This window comes from Ovis aries, chromosome 2 (assembly GCF_016772045.2).
Source record: "Ovis aries strain OAR_USU_Benz2616 breed Rambouillet chromosome 2, ARS-UI_Ramb_v3.0, whole genome shotgun sequence".
Taxonomy (NCBI): Eukaryota; Metazoa; Chordata; class Mammalia; order Artiodactyla; family Bovidae; genus Ovis; species Ovis aries.
Window position 1 is genome coordinate 232798953 of NC_056055.1, and position 19408 is coordinate 232818360.

At 50.4% G+C, this 19408-nt stretch overlaps 1 protein-coding gene across 4 annotated transcripts in view; it reads left to right on the forward strand.

The window, feature by feature from the left end:
• SPATA3 (spermatogenesis associated 3) overlaps nt 1–19408 on the forward strand; it is a 45610-nt gene that overhangs the window by 7158 nt on the left and 19044 nt on the right. For 3 of the 4 annotated variants that reach the window (XR_009599662.1, XM_042244393.2, XM_060411353.1), the window contains exon 2: nt 6289–6432. Coding sequence is in view for 3 of the 4 variants with exons in the window: in XM_042244393.2 (XP_042100327.1) it covers nt 6289–6404 (116 nt within the window). In the remaining variant the exon portion in view is untranslated. Of the gene's footprint in view, nt 1–6288; nt 6433–16718; nt 16796–19408 lie in introns of those variants that run through there. The other variant, XM_042244392.2, reaches the window with a different exon arrangement.

Genomic DNA, 19408 nt, shown 5'->3' on the forward strand with positions numbered 1-19408 from the left:
GAATCCAGTGAAGGACAAGGAAGGCGGTCATGCTGCTTTACTCTGTCCTCATCAGGCTGTTTGTGTGCTTAAAAGATGCCTAACAATCTAGTCCAAGGAAGATAGTCCAGGTTGGGGAGCTGAGAGGAATCGGGGGAGGCAAGAGCCTTCTGGTGTAGGAGACTTGGTTGAGGGAATTGAAGGTTATCTGTCTGTCACCTGGAAGATATGAGTAGATTTGCCCTACGTTGTTCTCAGATGTCCAACTAAGGGCCCATGGATAGGGTTGCCGGATAAAATACAGGCCACCCTGTCAAATTTCAGATAAATAATAAGTGTGTCCTGAATATTGCATGGGCGTCCTATATTTTTGCTTGCTAAATCTGGCAACTCATCCATGGAAGGCACTGTAGAAGGTAGATTTCTGCTCAACTTTAAAAAGTATCCAACGATTAGCTCTGTCTGAAAATAGAATGGCAGTCCGGGGAAGTGGTCCCCCATCTTCTTGGGTAGCCAGAGTCTGAATGAGCATGGGATTGTGTCGAGAGAACTCGAACAGAGTTCAGGAAGCGGTCTGGTTAATACCATGCTACTAATAATGGTAATAGCTAACATTTATCACTGACATTTGACTCAGCCAAGTGATCTTATTTCACAGTCTTATAAAGGAGATACTAGTATCATCTCCATTTTATGGATGGGGAAACTGAGGCTCAAGCAAGTGTAACAGCTGCCTCTCATGCAGCTGCTGGCAGCACTAGGAGGGGAACTTCAGTCTATTCTGACTTTAGAATCCTCCCTCAGCTACAGCAATGATCTTCCGATCCTGAAAGGTTTGGTGGTCTGCCTAGGAGGAAGAACATCCTTTCTGAGCTTCTGGATCCACCTTGAGCCAGTGCCTGTGACTCTGTGGTCCTGAGCCCACCACACTCCCAGGGCCACAGCTTTCCCTCTCAGATTGTGTGGACATAAAATAAATGAGAGGAGTAAGGATGAGTCCTAAGTCTAAGTATGGCTGTGACAACAATGTATCTGTGGCTAGGAATCAATCCATTAACATATGGAAATGTTTTGAGTATGATACTAAATTTTGTATATGCTATGATCAGAAACATTACTTTGCCAACAAAGGTCCATCTAGTCAAAGCTGTGGTTTTTCCAGTAGTCATGTATGGATATGAGAGTTGGACTATAAAGAAAGCTGAGTGCCAAAGAATTGATGCTTTTGAACTGTGGTGTTGGAGAAGACTCTTGAGAGTCCCTTGGACTGCAAGGAGATCCAACCAGTCCAACCTAAAGGAGATCAGTCCTCAGTGTTCATTGGAAGGACTGATGTTGAAGCTGAAACTCCAATACTTTGGCCACCTGATGTTCTGACTCATTGGAAAAGATCCTGATGCTGGGAAAGATTGAAGGCGGGAGAAGGGGACAACAGAGGATGAGATGGTTGGATGGCATCATCAATTCTATGGACATGAGTTTGAGTAAACTCCGGGAGATGGTAATGGACAGGGAAGCCGGGAGTGCTGCAGTCCAAGGGGTCACAAAGAGTCGGACACGACTGAGCGACTGAACTGATGATCGTCAACCACTGAGATAAACCTTTCTGGATTATGGCCTCGAGAACTGATCTGTAGAACACAAGACTTGCTATTTGCACATCTTTTCATGAATGTGTGTGGCTCACCCCCAGGTTGGTGTTCTGTTTGTGGCGGAGGCAAAGCGGGAACTGGTGAGGCTCATCCATGGTTACAGTGGACACCCACTCTTCTTCTGCCAAAGGAATTGTCTCCCTTGGAGCCAGAGTGGGAAGGAATGTTGGTGATAAGGGATGAGGACCTTTAAATAAAGGATGCCATATTCTAAAATACAAATCTTTCATATACAGAGAATACTGTAGCTCAAGAAAATACAAGTCTTCCACAAGAATGTCTGTAATCAAGAAGATGGACAATTTCAAGCCTCAGTGAGGCTGTGGGGAAGTCAAAACCTTTTCACACTGATGGTGGGAATGTAAAATGGTTAAACTACCATGGAAAACTGTCCAGGAGTTCCTCAAAGGGTTAAACATGAAGTCGCCGTCTGATCCAGCAATTCCTGATCTGAGTATATACCTAAGAGAATTAAAGACATACATCCACACCAGAACTAAAACAGCAGCATTATTCATCATAGCCGAAAAGTGGAAACAGCTCAATGACCATCAAATGATGAATGGGTAACAACACATGGTATATTCGTGCAATGGAATACTAGTTGGCAATAAGAAGGGATGATGGGGACTTCCCTGGTGGTCCAGCCATTAAGAATCGAAATTCCAGTGCAGAGGACACAGGTTCCGTCCCTGGTCAGGGAAACTAAGATCCCACATGTCTTGGGGCAACTAAGCCCAGATGCCACAACTACTGAACCTGCATGCTCTGGAGCCCACACACAACTACAGAAACCCTCCCATCACAACCAAGACCCAGTGCAGCCAAAATCAAAGACATGAGCGATGCTGATACGTGCTGCAACACAGATGAACCCCAGACACATTAGACTAAGTGAGAGAAGGCAGTCTCGAAAAAGCCCACCTATTGTAGGATTCCGTTTATGAAATGTCCACAGTAGACAAATCTATTGCCCAGAACTGCAGGGAGTGGAGAATAGGCAGGGCTGCTAATGGGCTTGGGAGAAGATGGAAAAGCTTGGAATTAGTGATGATGGTTTCATACATTCATGAGTGTATTGAAAGCCACTGAACACTTCAAAGGGGTAAACTTTATGGAATGGAAACTGTGTGTCCGGTTTGTTTGGTTTTTTCCCCCAGTCTTTTAAAAGGAAAAAAAAAATCTTATCTTTAGAATCCCATCCCTCCCCTTTCCAGGAAAAGTTTCTGTCGTGGGCAAGTCTAAGCAGAATGGGTGTTGATCACTGGCTTCTTGGGCTTTAGGGTTGGCAGCTCAGTCCAGAAGCCAAGACAGGGAATTCCCTGGTGATCCGGTGGCTAAGATTCTGAGCTCCCAAAAAGGGGGGCCTGGGTTCGATCCTTGACCAGGGAACTAGATTCCACATGCCTCAACTAAGAGTTCACATGCCGCAGCTAAAGATCTCACATGCCACAACAGTGATCAAAGATCCTGCAAGCTGCAACTAAGACCCGGTACAGCCAAATATTATTTTAAAAAATTTAAAAAAAAAAAAGGAAGAGGGAGCCAAGAGGGAAGTAGTCACAGGAGGGAATGATCCATCCGAGAGTCCTCTTGTGAAACAGCAGAGGGCGCTGTCTCCAAGTTCCTCTGGGACCTGCCGCTCAGGACAGCAATGGGAGATGAGCTTGGGAAAGGATCTCAAAGACGGTCCACTGGAGTGGTTGTCTTCTGGATGAATCTGTGAGCTCCAGAAAAACAGAACGTGGCTGCTCCAGTGCAGGAATGTCAATGCCACCTCTCCTAGGACGGGCAGTCCTCTGCTGCCATCCCTTCCCTCAAATTCCGTGGAAAGAGCCCCAAATTGCGAGTTAGTAATCCTGAGCTGAAGCCGGATTCTTCCATCTCCTTACTATCAGGGCACATCTTTGGTATTTGTTGAGCCTCGGTTTCCTTATTTGTAACCTGAGGATAACAATATTCCCCATCGGGGAGTGCTGACAATGAGATGCGATGGCTAATGCCATACAGAGCACTGTCCAGATGTGAGCTATTACATGGCTGTTCTCTGTGTTATTCCCAGGTAGCGTGCATTATTTCCCCAAGCAGTCATTCCTGTCTCCTCTGCACAGGCCTCTGCTCCTCGCGTGGACACCTCCTGCAGCAGTGCACCCCTCACCTCTCTCCTTCTCTGTCCAGCAGGGCCTCTGATTCGAGTGGGCCCGCGCGCATTCTGTTCCTGTTCCCTTTGTCCCGGCAGCTCTGCTTGCTGGCGTCGTCTGGGCCTCTGCCACAGCCGCATCTTCGATGTCCTTCTGCCTCGGGCCTGGCCAACCATGTCAGGGAGAGGATTCCCAAACCTCCTCACCTTTTACAGGTTCTGCAGCCCCTGGGGGGTGCTGGATCTTGGGCCCACTTCGTATTTGCAGTCCTATGGACAGAGGAGCCTGGCAGGCTGTGGTCCCCAGGGTCGCAAAGAGTCAGACACGACTAAAGCAACTGAGCACACACACGCATGCACTCAGGCTCCACTGGGGACTCCAGGGCCCAGAGGAAAGCTGCTTCCTCGGGTGGGACTTCTGGCCTTTTCTGCCTGGACCCACTTGCACAGAGGGGTGCCAATTCTCTCCTCTGGGGTTCATTCTTCTTTGCTTCAGAACACACTCTCCCACAGCCCCGCGTCACAAGCTCCCTGTCACTCAGAAGCTCGGTGATTAAACGCTCTGCCAGGCCACCGCCTCCTTCCATGGCCTGTGCCATGGGCAAAAGCTTCCCGTTCTTGACCCGCATGTGAACTTCCCCCAGAATTTAGAGATATCTGTGAATGTAAGTCACGTACCCCTTCTGAGAGGAAGTCCTCCCCCTCCTTCAACAGGTCTCAGGCTATTCCTGGCAGGCCCACAGGGGTCTGTCCCTGACCCAGTGGCCCCCACCGCCTCACCCTTCTCTTCCTCTCCCACGAAGCCCCCAGGTGGCTGCCACTTCCCCTGGTGGGAAGACACCTGTCCAGGGAACTTCTCCAGTGGCTTTTGCAGTGGCGCAGGGCTACGTACGGAGAAGGCAATGGCACCCCACTCCAGTACTCTTGCCTGGAAAATCCCATGGGCGGAGGAGCCTGGTGGACTGCAGTCCATGGGGTCGCGAAGAGTCGGACATGACTGAGCGACTTCACTTTCACTTTTCACTTTCATGCATTGAAGAAGGAAATGGCAACCCACTCCAGTGTTCTTGCCTGGAGAATCCCAGGGACAGGGGAGCCTGGTGGGCTGCCATCTATGGGGTCGCACAGAGTAGGACACGACTGAAGCAACTTAGCAGCAGCAGCAGCAGGGCTACGTACAAGGGCTGGAGCGGGACCTCTACCTCCCCCCAGCTCTGGAAGCCAGGGCAGCCCCACTTGTACTCAGATCTCACACACGTCCAACAGGAGACGTCTTCCAGCTGGGCATCACCCGCCCTAAAGCAGAGCCCATCCACCCCCATCTCCATTCTATCCTCTTCCCAGCCCCTCCCCCACCAACTCCCCTCTCTTGTACATTCTTGAAAATCAGCATCTCTCAGCCTTGTGAAGTGAGGCAAACAGATACCCAGATGTGTTGGGAGAACATGCCAGAGCTAAAATGCTCTGCTACCTGGTAAGTCCTGGCTAGGAAGGGTCTCCCCACCCCCCCCCCCCCCCCCCCATTGCCATGATCAGCTGTCTTTCCACTCAGTACATTCATCCATCTGGTGCCAAGGAGCACCATGGATTCACAAACCACCAAGCAGGAAAACCTCCTCTGCATAGGATGCTAGGCACGGTGAGGGAAACCAGAACAGGGAACTGTACCCTTAAAAACTGTGCCGTCCACATGGTGTCTGATCCGTGCTCCTTCCGTGGCCACCAGACCAAGGGGGAAGGCCTGCCTTTCCTCCCCTCGAGGTCAGGGCCCTAGCTGCCTGCTTCCTTTGCCCCAGGGCCCGGTTCTTCACTCATCTTTCTGTTTATGAAATTGCCCTGCTCAGCAGGTCATGGGCTTCCCTGGCGGCTAAGCTGGTAAAGCATTCGCCTGCAATGCGGGAGACCTGGGTTCAGTCGCTGGGTTGGGAAGATCCCCTGGAGAAGGAAATGGCAGCCCACTCCAGTACTCTTGACTGGAAAATCCCATGGGTGGAGGAACCTGGTAGGCTAAAGTCCATGGGGTCGAAAAGAGTCAGACGCAACTGAGGGACTTCATTTTCACTTTCCTCATACTTACTAGCAGCATCGTACACTGTCCTTTCCCACCCGCTTTGTGGGGGTGTAATATGGCTTCCTCAGTTGCCTAATCTCCAGAACAGAGCTACGCAGTAGGACTCCTCCACAGAGGGGGTTGTGAAGCTTGAGGAGGACACTGGGTGGGAGGGAGGTGTTTAGCACAGGGCCTGGCACATGGCGGCCTTAAACACCTTGTCGTCATCTCTCTGAGTGTCCAGGGGAGCTGGCATCCCAGGCCAGCCCATCCCTGGATCCTGGAGGGAGTCTTGTGGTAGAGCGTTACGGAAAGAGGTGAAAGGAGCTGTGTTCCCTTGAGAGGAGGACCTTTAGCGGGGTGATGGGTGTTCCTGTGATCCTCATGTTTTCCACTTTCCCCTGCCTAGGGATGAGCACTAAAGCCCAGCTGCCCCCAACCCATGGGTTCTCTGCTTTACTCTGCAGAAGACCTCCAAGAAAACATTCCACTCATCGTAATTCGCGTGCTCCGAGCCCTCGGAACTGTTGCTGTGGCTCTGGGAGCACTAGGAGCTGCCTACTACATCCTTGAATCTTTGTGAGCAAGTCCCCAGGCCCGCAGTCCGGCAGGTACGTGGACCCCTTTCATGCCTGTGGCCCTTTGCAGAGTGATCCTCAAGCCCATTGACTCGCCAGCCCTGTAGCATGGGGAGCATCTGTCCCTTCTCTGAAAGGAGGAGGTCTTTATGGGGGCACCAAGACCCCCAGCCTTTCAGGGGAAACTTGAGAGTGAGAGACTCATTTCTGGCCTCAGGGCCTACTGGCATGGCTCTCTTGGGCAGCCCTGGACACCCATGGACAATGCTAGACCCGTTGTTGGGATCGTCAAAACAGAGATTTTCCTGTTCCCTGCTGACCTGGGGTGGTTCCTCTCCTCACAGACACCAGCTAGGAGGAGACAGGAGAGGTGAGCCAGGGGATCCTACACCTCTTGGAGCTTTTCCTCCGAACTTTCTCCCTGCGGTTCCCACTGTTTCCAGCCCTTCTTGTCCTCTGTGAACTTCGTGTTCCACAGAAACCTTCTCCTGTCTTTTAAACCACTGTTCTCTCCAGACTATTCCATCCTGTACTGTGCATGATTTTTACGTACATAGGTGGCCTGTCTCCACGTTCTAGTACAAGATCCCTGAGGGCAGGGAGCCTGCCTTATGCAACATCTTGGATCCTCCCCTGTCTCAGGCTGGGCTCCCTAGTAGCAGAGCCTGAGACAAGGATTTGGGTGCACGGGATTTAGTGAGGGAAAAAGAGTGAGGGAGGCCAGAGAGGGAGGGGACGGAGCAAAGCAAGGTGAGGTCTCAGCTGAGGTCCACTTAGCCTGGTCCAGGCAGGTCTGGAGGTTGAATGACACCCAGAGGGGGTCTAGCTTTGAGGCAAGAGGGTTGGCCTTTCTTGTTCTTCTGTGAGTCAGTCATTAGCTACTGGGAGAGGTTGGGAGAGCGTGTCTGTGAAAACGTGGCTCGCGTTTGGGTGAGGACAAGTTCCTGGGGAAGGAGGCAGCTCTGGGCCGTCAGCAGATAGCATTCATGATTCACAGGACTGGGCAGTGGATGTGCAAGCCCACAAAGAGGATCTGAGCAGGCACTGAGAGCACCTTTAATTATCAGTTCAGTCGCTCAGTCGTGTCTGACTCTGCGACTCCATGGACTGCAGCACGCCAGGCCTCCCTGTCCATCACCAGCTCTCTGAGCTTGTTCAAACCCATATCCATTGAGTCGGTGATGCCATCCAACCATCTCATCCTCTGTCATCCCCTTCTCTTCCTGCCTATAATTATCCCCATTGTCAAATCCATGTGCCATGAAAGCTTAATAAGTGATGAAGGGGAGGAGAAGGGGAGGTGGTAATGGGAGCTTTTTTTTTTGTTTTTTTAAACAACTTTTTATTTTATATTGGAGTATAGTCGATTAACAATAGTTACTTTCAGGTGGTTAGTTTCAGGTGAACAGCAAAGGGACTCAGCCATACATATACATGTATCCATTCTCCCCCAGACTCCCCTCCCACCCAGGCTGCCACATAACACTGAGCAGAGTTCCCTGTGCTGTGCAGTAGGTCCTCATTGGTTATCCATGTTAAATGTAGCAGTGTGTACATGTCCATCCCTAACTCCCTAATTGTCCCTTCCCACATCCTTCCTCACTGGCAACCAGTTCCAGACCTCTAGCAGCCACAGCAGGGCGTGTGGTGGGAATAGATGCTCAAAAGCCCAACCCAGAAAATAAGCTCCAGGGAGAGCTCGCCATCTCCTCAAAGGCTCTGCTGCCTGATCATGGGACCATTCATAAAAGAGCAGAGAAGTACCTTAAGCTTTGCAAAATTCCACAGCAGCTGAGATCCCCGGTTTCCTCATCTGAAAACAGGAAACATCACAAAACCTTCCTCTTGAGATGGTTGAGAGCATGAGACAGGATGCTTAGAGGGCAGAGAGCTGGCCAGGAGTCTTGTTGCTGTTATCATCTTGGAGATCGTTGGGAAGGTGCTGGCTTTGGAGTTAGAGCCGACGGTTCTAGTCTGGCCTCCACTCCCAAGTCGCTGGGTGTTCGGGCCCATATTACTTAACTTCTGTGAGAGTCGATATCATCTCTAAAGTGGGGAGAATAACAGCACGTTCAAGGGCAGTGGTTGTGAGGATCAACTAAAGGATGTACAGCCCTCAGGGGCTGCTCACGGGCTGGGTAGATGGTGTGCTGTGCTGAGTCATTTCAGTCATGTCTGACTCTTTGCGACCCTATGGACCATAGCCCGCCAGGCTCCTCTGCCCATGGGATTCTCCAGGCAAGAATACTGGAGTGGGTTGCCATGCCCTCCTCCAGGGGATCTTCCCAACCCAAGAACTGAGCCAGCGTCTCTTATATCTCCTGCACTGGCAGGCTGGTTCTTTATCACTAACGCCACCTGGGAGGCCCTGGGTAAGATGGTAGTGACGGGCGTTTGAAGATGGTGCCTGAGCTAAAGCGTTTCATCTTAGAATCTCCTTCTGGCAGCACCCATGGGTGTGAGCTTGGGCAGGAAACCTTGGGATCAGATCCCCATTCTACCCCCAGTATTTCTGGGGCCTGGACAAGTTTTTTAACTCCTGATGCTTCATTTTCTTGCTCAGTGCAGATAATAATAGTACAGCCCACATTAAGTGGGGGACAAGGTGAAAAATGAGTGTAAAACACAGTGCAGCATCTGGCACAAAAAAGACCTCAACGCAGCAGCTACATCATCACCATCATTTTTAACTCAGTAGTCCCCAAATTTTATTGACCTTTGAAAGCTATAATATAATTTATTTTTCAAATATTTGTAGAGTAGTATTACAGAGAAGGCAATGGCACTCCACTCCAGTACTCTTGCCTGGAAAATCCCATGGGCGGAGGAGCCTGGTAGGCTGTAGTCCATGGGGTCGCGAAGAGTCAGACACGACTGAGCAACTTCACTTCCACTTTTCACTTTCATGCATTGGAGAAGGAAATGGCAACCCACTCCATTGTTCTTGCCTGGAAAATCCCAGGGATGGCAGAGCCTGGTGGGCTGCCGTCTATAGGGTCGCACAGAGTCGGACACGACTGAAACTACTTAGCAGCAGCAGCAGCAGCAGCAGCAGCAGCAGCAGCAGCATACTATTAACCTATAATGCTCCATTAGTTACAATGCACAACATAGTGATTTTATGCATTACAAAATTATTGCCACAGACACTATAGTTTTATTAAAACCTAAAATTGTTAACATCAGTAGATGAGAAATTTGTAAACTAGAAGTCAGAATATAGTCAAGCTATGTTTTACAGCTGATCACTTATTTTCTTTAAATTAGCTTCCTTTTTAGCTTAAATGCAATTATCTTCAGTTCAGTTCAATTCAGTCACTCAGTCATGTCCGACTCTTTGCGACCCAATGGACTGCAGCACACCAGGCTTCCCTGTCCATCACCAACTCCTGGAGTTTACTCAAATTCATGTCCACTGAGTCGGTGATGCCATCCAACCATCTCATCCTCTGTCATCCCCCTCTCTTCCTGCCTTCAATCTTTCCCAGCATCAGGGTCTTTTCAGATGAGTCAGTTCTTCATACAGAGAAGGCAGTGACAACCCACTCCAGTACTCTTGCCTGGAAAATCCCATGGATGGAGGAGCCTGGTAGGCTGCAGTCCATGGGGTTGCGAAGAGTCAGACACGACTGAGCAACTTCTCTTTCCCTTTTCATTTTCATGTGTTGGAGAAGGAAATGGCAACCCATTCCAGTGTTCTTGCCTGGAGAATCCCAGGGATGGTGGAGCCTGGTGGGCTGCCGTCTATGGGGTTGCACAGAGTCAGACACGACTGAAGCTACTTAGCAGCAGCAGCAGCAGTTCTTCGTATTAGGTGGCCAAAGTATTGGAGTTTCAGCTTCAGCATCAGTCCTTCCAATAAATATTCAAGACTCATTTCCTTTAGGATGGACTGGTTGGATCTCCTTGCAGTCCAAGGGACTCTCAAGACTCTTCTACAACACCGCAGTTCAAAAGTATCAATTCTTCGCCGCTCAGCTTTCTTTACAATCCAACTCACATCCATACATGACTACTGGAAAAACCAGAGCTTTGACTAGACAGACCTTTGTTGGCAAATTAATGTCTCTGCTTTTTAATATGCTATCTAGGTGGTCATAACTTTCCTTTCAAGGAGCAAGCATCTTTTAATTTCATGGCTGCAGTCACCATCTGCGGTGATTTTGGAGCCAAAAATAAATAAATAAAGTCTGACACTGTTTCCACTGTTTTCCCATCTATTTGCTATGAATTGATGGGATCAGATGCTATGATCTTAGTTTCCTGAATGTTGAATTTTAAGCCAGCTTTTTCACTCTCCGCTTTCACTTTCATCAAGAGACTCTTTAGTTTTTCTTCGCTTTCTGCCGTAAGGATGGTGTCATCTGCATATCTGAGCTTATTGATCTTTCTCCTGACAATCTTAATTCCAGTTTGTGCTTCATCCAGTCCAGCATTTCCCATGATGTACTCTGCATAGAAGTTAAATAAGCAAGGTGACAATATACAGCCTTGATGTACTCCTTTTCCTGTTTGGAACCAGTCTGTTGTTCCATGTCCAGTTCTAACTGTTGCTTCCTGATCTGTATACAGATTTCTCAGGAGGTAGGTCAGGTGGTCTGGTATTCTCATCTCTTTCAGAATTTTCCACAGTTGATTGTGATCCACACAGTCAAAGGCTTTGGCATAGTCAATAAAGCAGAAATAGATGTTTTCTGGAACTCCTTGCTTTTTTGATGATCCAGTGGATGCTGGCGATTTGATCTCTGGTTCCTCTGTCTTTTCTAAAACCAGCTTGAACATCTGGAAGTTGACGGTTCACGTATTGCTGAAGCCTGGCTTGGAGAATTTTGAGCATTACTTCACTAGTGTGTGAGATGAGTGCAATTGTGCGGTAGTTTGAGCATTCTTTGGCATTTCCTTTCTTTGGGATTGGAATGAAAACTGACCATTTCCAGTCCTGTGGCCACAGCTGAGTTTTCCAAATTATCTTCAAATGGGCCATAAATGCAAAATCCTATGCTTTGTCATTAAAAGATTCACAGGAAATATAAACACTGTAAAAATGAAATGTCCTGGAATTCTGGCTGACGGGATGCCTGAAAAAAATCTCAACTTTGATGTCCATGTCCTGTGTGTTCAAGGATACTTGACAAGTGCTGGGTGTTGAGACTAGCCAGCTCCACACCGAGACCCTCTTTAACCAGAGGGTTGAAAGACCACAGGAATAGGTAGTGATTCCACATTATTGACTGCAGTGTCCAGTGCTACTCAGAGTGTCTGTGGTCCATGAGGGGTGTGTGTCCAGCCCTGAGCCCTGGGGGATGGGGAGATGATGGGAGGAGAGACAGGAAGAGGGGAAGTGAAGGGGGGTGCAGATTGCGGATTGAATGGAGAAGAGGAGAAGGGAGGAAGGAGTGGATTGGAAACCTGCCCTGCCGGGACTAGGTCACCTCCCTGGGACTAACTGAGAGTTTGCATTGGTGGCAAAGTTAACAAGCCTCCCCAGAGACTGAATCCAGGCTCCACTCCAGCCCTAAAGCTGTGTGTATGTTGCCGGTGGGGGTCCAGTTGGCGGGTGGGGTTTGTTTTGGGACCCCAGCATCACTGCCATCACTTTCAAACCACGCAGTGTGCCAACATCACACAGTTCTGCCTCTTTCTTCTCCTCTGAGTGGTGACTCCCCTGTCTCCCTAGGGCAGGCCCCTTTCCCAACACAGAGTTAGGACAGGTGGATCCTCCCAGGGAGAGACAGACCCTCTGTCCTCCGTCCCATGGTTTCCCTGGAGAAGAGGGAGACTGTGCCAGTGCCCCTGCCCATGTAGTGGCCTGAGACAGAACCCTTCCCAAGCCCCAGAGCCCATGCCTGGTGATCGTGAGGAGAGGGCGCTGCCTCTCCAGACCCTCTGCTTCTGTCAAGTTGCTCTTCTGGTGACTGTTTGGGAACCAGTGTTGAGATCCACACTCACTGGCATCTGGTTGCTTGACATGTGTTTTAAATGTGTTTTAAAGCAAGACTCACTTCCAGTCTTGCTTCTGTCAGGGCCAGGCTGTGATGTAAACTCCCCCGTCATTCAGCAGATGCTGAGGGTTCTGACGGTTGGATGCAGGCACCATCAGTAGGGGGCAGGGAAGCATTTTCTGGAAGCCCAGAACTAATAGCCACTGGGGCCATGGTATCTCCCACCTGGCTCCCCAGTGTCCCCCCGACACCCCTCCCCATGTAGCTATGCAAGTGGGTCAGCTGGGCTGTCACACGTCAGTACTGGCCATGTGCCTAGCACCACACCAGGTGCTGTGAGACGTGACGATGCAGTAGGGCGTGGACAGCCAAGTCCACCAACAGGCCGAGGCTAGACTCAGGACTCTGAGGTCTGGTAAAGTCTGTGGATCTAGGCCAGCCTAGGTCCCCAGGCGAAGAGATCAGAGGGGACAATTCAGATGGAGGCCCACACACTTACCTGCCGTCCAAGCTAGAAGGCGGCAGAGTCCACATGGTGGGGAGTGTTTGTTAATTAAATAATGCATTCATTCATTTGATATTTCCTGGGCACCTACCTTGTGCTATAGGAGTAAACCAGGCCAGACAAGAGCTCTCCTTGGGGAGCCTACATTCTAGTGGATGCAGGCAGACTGTGGACAAGTCAGTGAATAAACAGGATCACTTGATTTGGTGGTAAATGTTGTCAAGGAAATAAGGTGGATCTGACAAAGAGCAGACAGAGGTGGGGTGAGCAGGAGGGGCCGCTGCCAGAGCCTGGCTGTTCTGTGAAGACCTCTCTGAACTGAGGGGCATTTGGCAGAAGGAGCCAGACCATGCGGATCTGAGGGAAGAGCATTCTGTGCAGAAGGAACAGCAAGCCCTATAGCCCTGAAGCAGGAAAGACTCTTAATGTTAAGTTTTAGGGCCAGAGAAGAAGCCAATATGGCTAAGAGCTAGGGGTCAGGATGCCACCTTAGGGGAGACCAAGGTCAGGCAAGGTCTTGGAGTTTCCACTGTGTTCTAGATGTGGTAGACAGCCTCTGCTACAGAGCAACAGCAAATCCTTACATAAGCACACTTCTGGGCACTTTACATTTATTGCGTGCATGCTAAGTTGCTTCAGTCATGTCCAACTCTGTGCAACCCTATGGACTGCAGCCTGCCAGACTCCTCTGTGCATGGGATTCTCCAGGCAAGAATACTGAAGTGGGTTGCCATTTCCTCCTCCAGGGGGGTCTTCCCAACCCAGGAATCAAACCCAAGTCTCTATGTCTCCTGCATTGGCAGGCGGGGACTTTACCACTAGCACCACCTGGGTTGACCAAAAGGATCGTTCAAGATCTTCCGTAACAGTACGAAACACCTCAAACGTTTTGGCCAACCCAATATTAACTCATGCATCTTCCTCTCAAACGGGAATATCTCAAGCTCCTGGTTTTGATTTCAAAACAACCACAGTATCTATTGGGTAAAGAATGGGAATGGAGGAGGAAGACCAGGTAGGACTCACTTGCACTGGTCTAGACAGGCAAAGACGGTGCTTAGACCAGGGTTATGGCTGTGGAGGGATAAGTGAACAGGTACAGTGTGGGCTTCCCTGGTGGCTCAGACGGTAAAGCATCTGCCTGCAACGCAGGAGACCCGGGTTCGATCCCTGGGTCAGGAAGATCCTGTGGAGAAAGAAATGGCAACCCACTGAGGTCCTCTTGCCTGGAAAATCCCATGGATGGAGGAGCCTGTAGGTTACAGTCCATGGGGTCCAAAAGAGTCAGACACAACTGAGGGATTTCACTTGGCTTCACTTGACAGTGTGGGGATTGAACCAGCAAGTCTGGCTGGTAGACTGGATGAAACAATGAGGAAAAGGGAAGCCTCAAAGTTGACTCTAAGAGGATGAAGGCACAAGGGATAGAAATCAAGAGTTCTGTTTTACTGTTATTTTTGCTGGACAGCCAAGTGGAGATGTCGAGTAGGTAAAAGGATGGAGGGAGCTCGCAGGAAAGGACAGGTCTTAGCTGTGAACATAAGGGTCATTAGCAATAGCTGATGTAGGAAAGATGGATAGAGCAGAGGGCCAACGTGGAGAAGTCCGATAGTGAAGGGAGACCCTGTGGAGTAGACACCTGCTCCTGGTCTTCTCTGGGTCTAGGCAGGCACCTGGGATCTGAGGAGGTTTCCAGAGGTAAGGAAAGCAGGCAGGGTCAGGTCAACAAATGTCCACACTTGGAAAGGTCACAGAGATGTATCTCAGTGGGAGGAGCTGGTGAGCTGTGACCTCTGGTGGTAAGGCTCCAGCTGCTTCTCTCTGCTTGTTCTCCTGTTCCCTGCCAAACGTGGACAGACAGATGTGTGCTTCCCCACACTAGTGCCAGGACCCATCCCCATTCATGTAGTGAACAGTGGGAGGACCCTGAACCAGCACTGGGGTTCGAGTCTCATTGCCTCTAGATTGGATGGGCCAACTCTGGTGCTCATGGAGCCCCCCACCTGCCAGGCATCCTGTTGCTCAGCAGCTGCGCTCCAGGCAGACCCTTTCAAGTGCAAAGAGTTTTCACTGCTTCAAGATAAAATTTCTTAGCTTGACAGCTGAACGAAGGTTACCTACCTCTCTCATGTGGTTAAATCCTGGGAAGTGTTCTACCAATGGCATCACTCTGACGCCTCTCTTTTTAACTCAGCTGTAAAATCAAAGTGGGATCTGGTAGGTTTCCAAATGCCCACAAGGCCTTTTACGACTTGATTTACAAGTGGATTATGAGTTAGGTTACTTGGTGCCGCCAATTTCAGAGAATCCCGTTCAAAATGATACTAAGGAGATTATCTCACATAACAACAGGACAGCCGGCAAGTGTCTGAGCTGGTTAACTCAACGGTGTCATCAGACACCTGGGGACTTTTCCAGCTTCCGGCTCTGACACCCTTAGCACTGGGCTGGCTAGTTCCCCTCCTGGGCAGACGGCTGGAGGAGCTCTCAGAATTGTATCCTCATACCTTAAAAAGCTAGGTGGCGCTGGTAGTAAAGAACCCGCCTGCGAAGGCAGGAGACCTAAGAGATGCAGGTTCTATCCCTGGCTGGGGAAGATCCTGTGGAGAAGGGCGTGGCAACCCACTCCTGTATTCTTGCCTGAAGAATCCCGTGGACAGAGGAGCCTGGTGGGCTACAGTCCATAGGGTCCCAAAGAGTCGGACACAACCGAAGCGACAGCACGCATGCACACCCTGACAGCCAGAAGCAAGGGAAAAGGCCACCTCCCCTTGGGTCTTTTCTTGAGTTAAGAATCTGTCCCCAGGAATACTCCTGGAATACTTGCTCCCTCATTGGGGGTGACAAGCCCCTGCACTGGGTCTCCTGCTCCTTCTTAAGCAAATTAATAGCATAGCGGGGTGAATTTTCGTGACTGGATTAGACCGGTCTAGATGTCCCCCACACCCTTGCCCCTACGGACAAGGGGGGACAAGGAGGGACAAGGAGGGGCGTAGCCAGCCAAAGGAGGCCCCTGCCAGGAAAAAAGACGTGACAGTGGATATGGGAGAAGCAGGCAGCAGCACCGACTATGGCGGGCAAGAGCGTTTTAAGAAGGTGATATGTTAGGCAGTGCAGGATGAACGGCCAAGTGCAGACCTGTTGGCCTGGAGACCTCTCTGACTTCAGTATTTCAGCCACTGAAAGCCGCCCTGAGGACGCGTGAATCAGTGCGCATGCGCGTGTTGGTGGTTGGAGGAGGGAGGAATTACGGGGTTTTGCCGAGTCATCCTGCGCTTCAGAGACTCAGCTCTTAGACCTTCTAAGAGGGAGATGGGCAGTTGGGTATCCTCACCCTAGAGAGTGAGGAACCATATGATGACAGTGGCAAAGCCTCCTCTCAAGGGAAAGAAGTTTCCAGAACTTTCTTTCCAAAAGCTTGGTGAGCCACTCTCGCTGCATCCCACCAGTGAATGACGCAGCACTAAAATCAATCAGCTGCTTCCCGCTCTCCTTTTGGGCACTGGGTATAGTAAAACCACCACAGCCTTCCATCTGTGGGGAGAGAGGCCTCATCTTAGCTGCTGGGGGCCCAGGGGACAGGGGGAGGAAACAGAAGGTGCTAACATGGCCCAAGCCCAGTTCCTGCCAGGCATTTTGCATAAGGTCGTTACAGCCTGAAGGGAAAAAAGCAAAGTCTCTCTGAGTTTGGACAAAAGCAAGAGGGAAGGTGATGAGTGGAAGAAATTTTAATCCTAAATTATTTATTTTCTCACAGGAGGATCTTAGCTGCTAAACCTTCACCCTGAGGCCATAAAACTGGAAAGCCATCAGAACTCTGGGGTCACAGAGTGTTGTCTAAGCTAATGACTCTGTCCTTATTTTTCTTACAGATCCAGTTTTCCATCAAGGATCTCTCTTGTCACCAAAATAGAACAAAACCAAAAAAAATTTTAAAATTTAAAAAAGAGTCTGTTTCTTTAGTGTATTTTACCTACAGACACAAAAGTTGGTCTTAGCAAATGGGTAGGGAAATGTGAGGGTCTTGGTGACTTTGTGAGCGCCCCCAGGTAAACCAAGGTGGAATCCTGCCCTTCCTGTTGGGGGCCACGGACCCAAGGGAGGCAACTGTCTCTGCACACACTCTCAGAAGAAACGATTTCAGATTTTCCTATTCTAAATGCAGGAATTAGGCAACTTAATTCAGTACCTAAGGTAACTAGTCAATGGGCACTAGTATCCACCACCAGAAAACTCTGTCCCTGGGAAGTGGCTTCATTCAGCTTCGCCTGGGATGGGGGAAGTTCAGAGCCTGTCAAGGCGCGGCTCGCAACCCTGTGGTTTGTCCGGTGACATAGCTGCCCCCAGCCAGTGCCTGGTGGGTCTGGACATCTAGTTCCTGGACCAGCCGAGGCAGAAGTCTTAGTTCAAGGTGATCCCAGGAAACACCAACAGGGGAGACAGGTGTGAGACAGGTGCAGTGGCCACTGGGGGCAGATGAAGCTGTATCCTTCTAACACGGTGCTAGGAAACAGAACACATACCTCAGAGTCACCCCGCCCTGGAGGGGAAGTTGGGTGCTACTTATACACTCATCGGTTAAGGGCTCCTGGGAGGGAGGTGGTTAATTTTGTGCCCTGCCCCCTCAGGGGGGAGGGGACCCAGGGGGATGCAGATGGTGGAAGTTGGGAGGTGAGAATGCACTGAAGCCCATTACCCAAGAGGATAGGAAGGGGTGGGTAGCAGAGGGGATGAGGACAACCCCTAACTCAAGTGAGCGAGTGCACAGAGCACCCAGGTGACCCGCTCGCCTGTAAGAAGGGGCCAGGCTTGAACCAGCAGGACAGCCCTGGGGGAGGCAGGTTTGCCTGCAACTGCACGAGTGGGATTGTGCAAGCAGGTGGGGGGTGGGAGGAGGGGGAAGGCAGGCTGCCAGGAATCCCGGAGCCCACCCACCACCTCCCAATCCCAGGATTTCCCTTCCTGAGCAGACACTGGGAGACTTGGAGAGGGTACCCTGGGTTGCCAGGATCCTTCTCCGGGCAGTCAGCTTTTGGGAAGAAGAATGCTGGTTTCTGCTGGGGTTGGGTGGGGTCCTACTGCTGTCTGGCCTGCAGATCAGGATAAAAGGGACCCACAGACACGGTGGGGGGACCAGGGACCCCGAGGCTGCTGCGTCCAGTCAGCCCAGTTCTCTGACTGAAGACATTTAGCTCCTTTTTTCTGGCATATTAATCAGGCCCCCTTTGGTTGTAAATGTCAGACAACCTAATCCCAAGCGGCCTGAGCAAAAGGAGTGGGTAAGGACTCCAGTAGAAGTCAAAAGAGAGTTCAGTCCAGATGTGGTTTCTTCCCAGGGTGCAGGCCGTGCCCCCAGAGACCATTTCTCTCCGTCTGCATTGCTGTGTCAGTTCCGTGTTCAGGCAAGTTCACCCTTCAAGGTGCGCCAGCCATAGCCACCCCCCACCCCACCTCTGAAGTCAAGTCTGGCTGGGAAAGGCAGCCTGTTCCCGAAGCAGAAGGCCCCTGATCGGGCTCTGGTTAGGTCTGGGTCCCTCCTGGAAGTGCACTCTAGCCAGGGCAATGCGGTGCTCTGATAGGCCAGGCTAGCCCTACACAGCCACATTTGGAACTGAGGTTCAGCTCCACAGAAACTATGAGGGCTGAGAGCAGGGAAGAGACCAAATGGTGTTTTGGTAATCTTTAACCAAAGGAAATGGAAGTGCATGCTAGGCAGCTACAAACAGCAGGTACTGATGCCAGGTAGGTTTGGACCTGCGACCAGGGCCTTGGTGCTGGCCTCCCACTCCTGCCTCTTTCACTTCCACCCCCACCGCTTCACCAGCATGGAAGTAGTGGGGAGCTGAGGATTTCTAGCTGCTTTGGGCCCCAGACCCCTGGTGGTCAGATTCCCCCCAGCAGTGGTGACCTCACATTACTCCCCTTGCACCCAGGGAAATGTAGAGTCAGTGCTGACTGTCACAGTAATTAGGGGATATTATGGGCCACTAGTGGTGAAGGCCAAGAACACAAGTGCACAGGACAGTCCCACACAATAAATAAATATCCCACCCCAAAATACCAACAGCATCCTCCTTGGCAATCAGCGCCATTGGGTTCACCCAGATACTCTGCTGTGCTGGTCTTGTCTTGGGTCTCACAGTACTTATCATGGACCGTAGGCATCACTCTTAAAGAATGGGAAACCCTCCCCCATGAGAACAGCCGCGTTCCAAGAGTCTCCCATCATCCTGCTGTGTGGCGTTGTTGTCTGTCTCCCCAACCCTACTCTCCCCTTCCCCCATTAGGTCCTGGAGGCAGAGACCAGATGTTTTCCTCTCTCGAATTCTTCCCAGAACATAAAAGAATCTCGTGAGTGAATAGGCCTGCTACCATTAGGACCATTTTTGAACAAACATTTAGCTTGGGTTATTGTATTCAGAGTGGTTTATAAATGTAATCATGGGATTGAACTAGAGTTGACCCTTAAACAATTCAGGTTTGAACTACACAAATCCACTTGTACACAGATATTTTTCAACAGTAAATGCTGCAGTACTACATGGCTCATGGCTGATTGAAT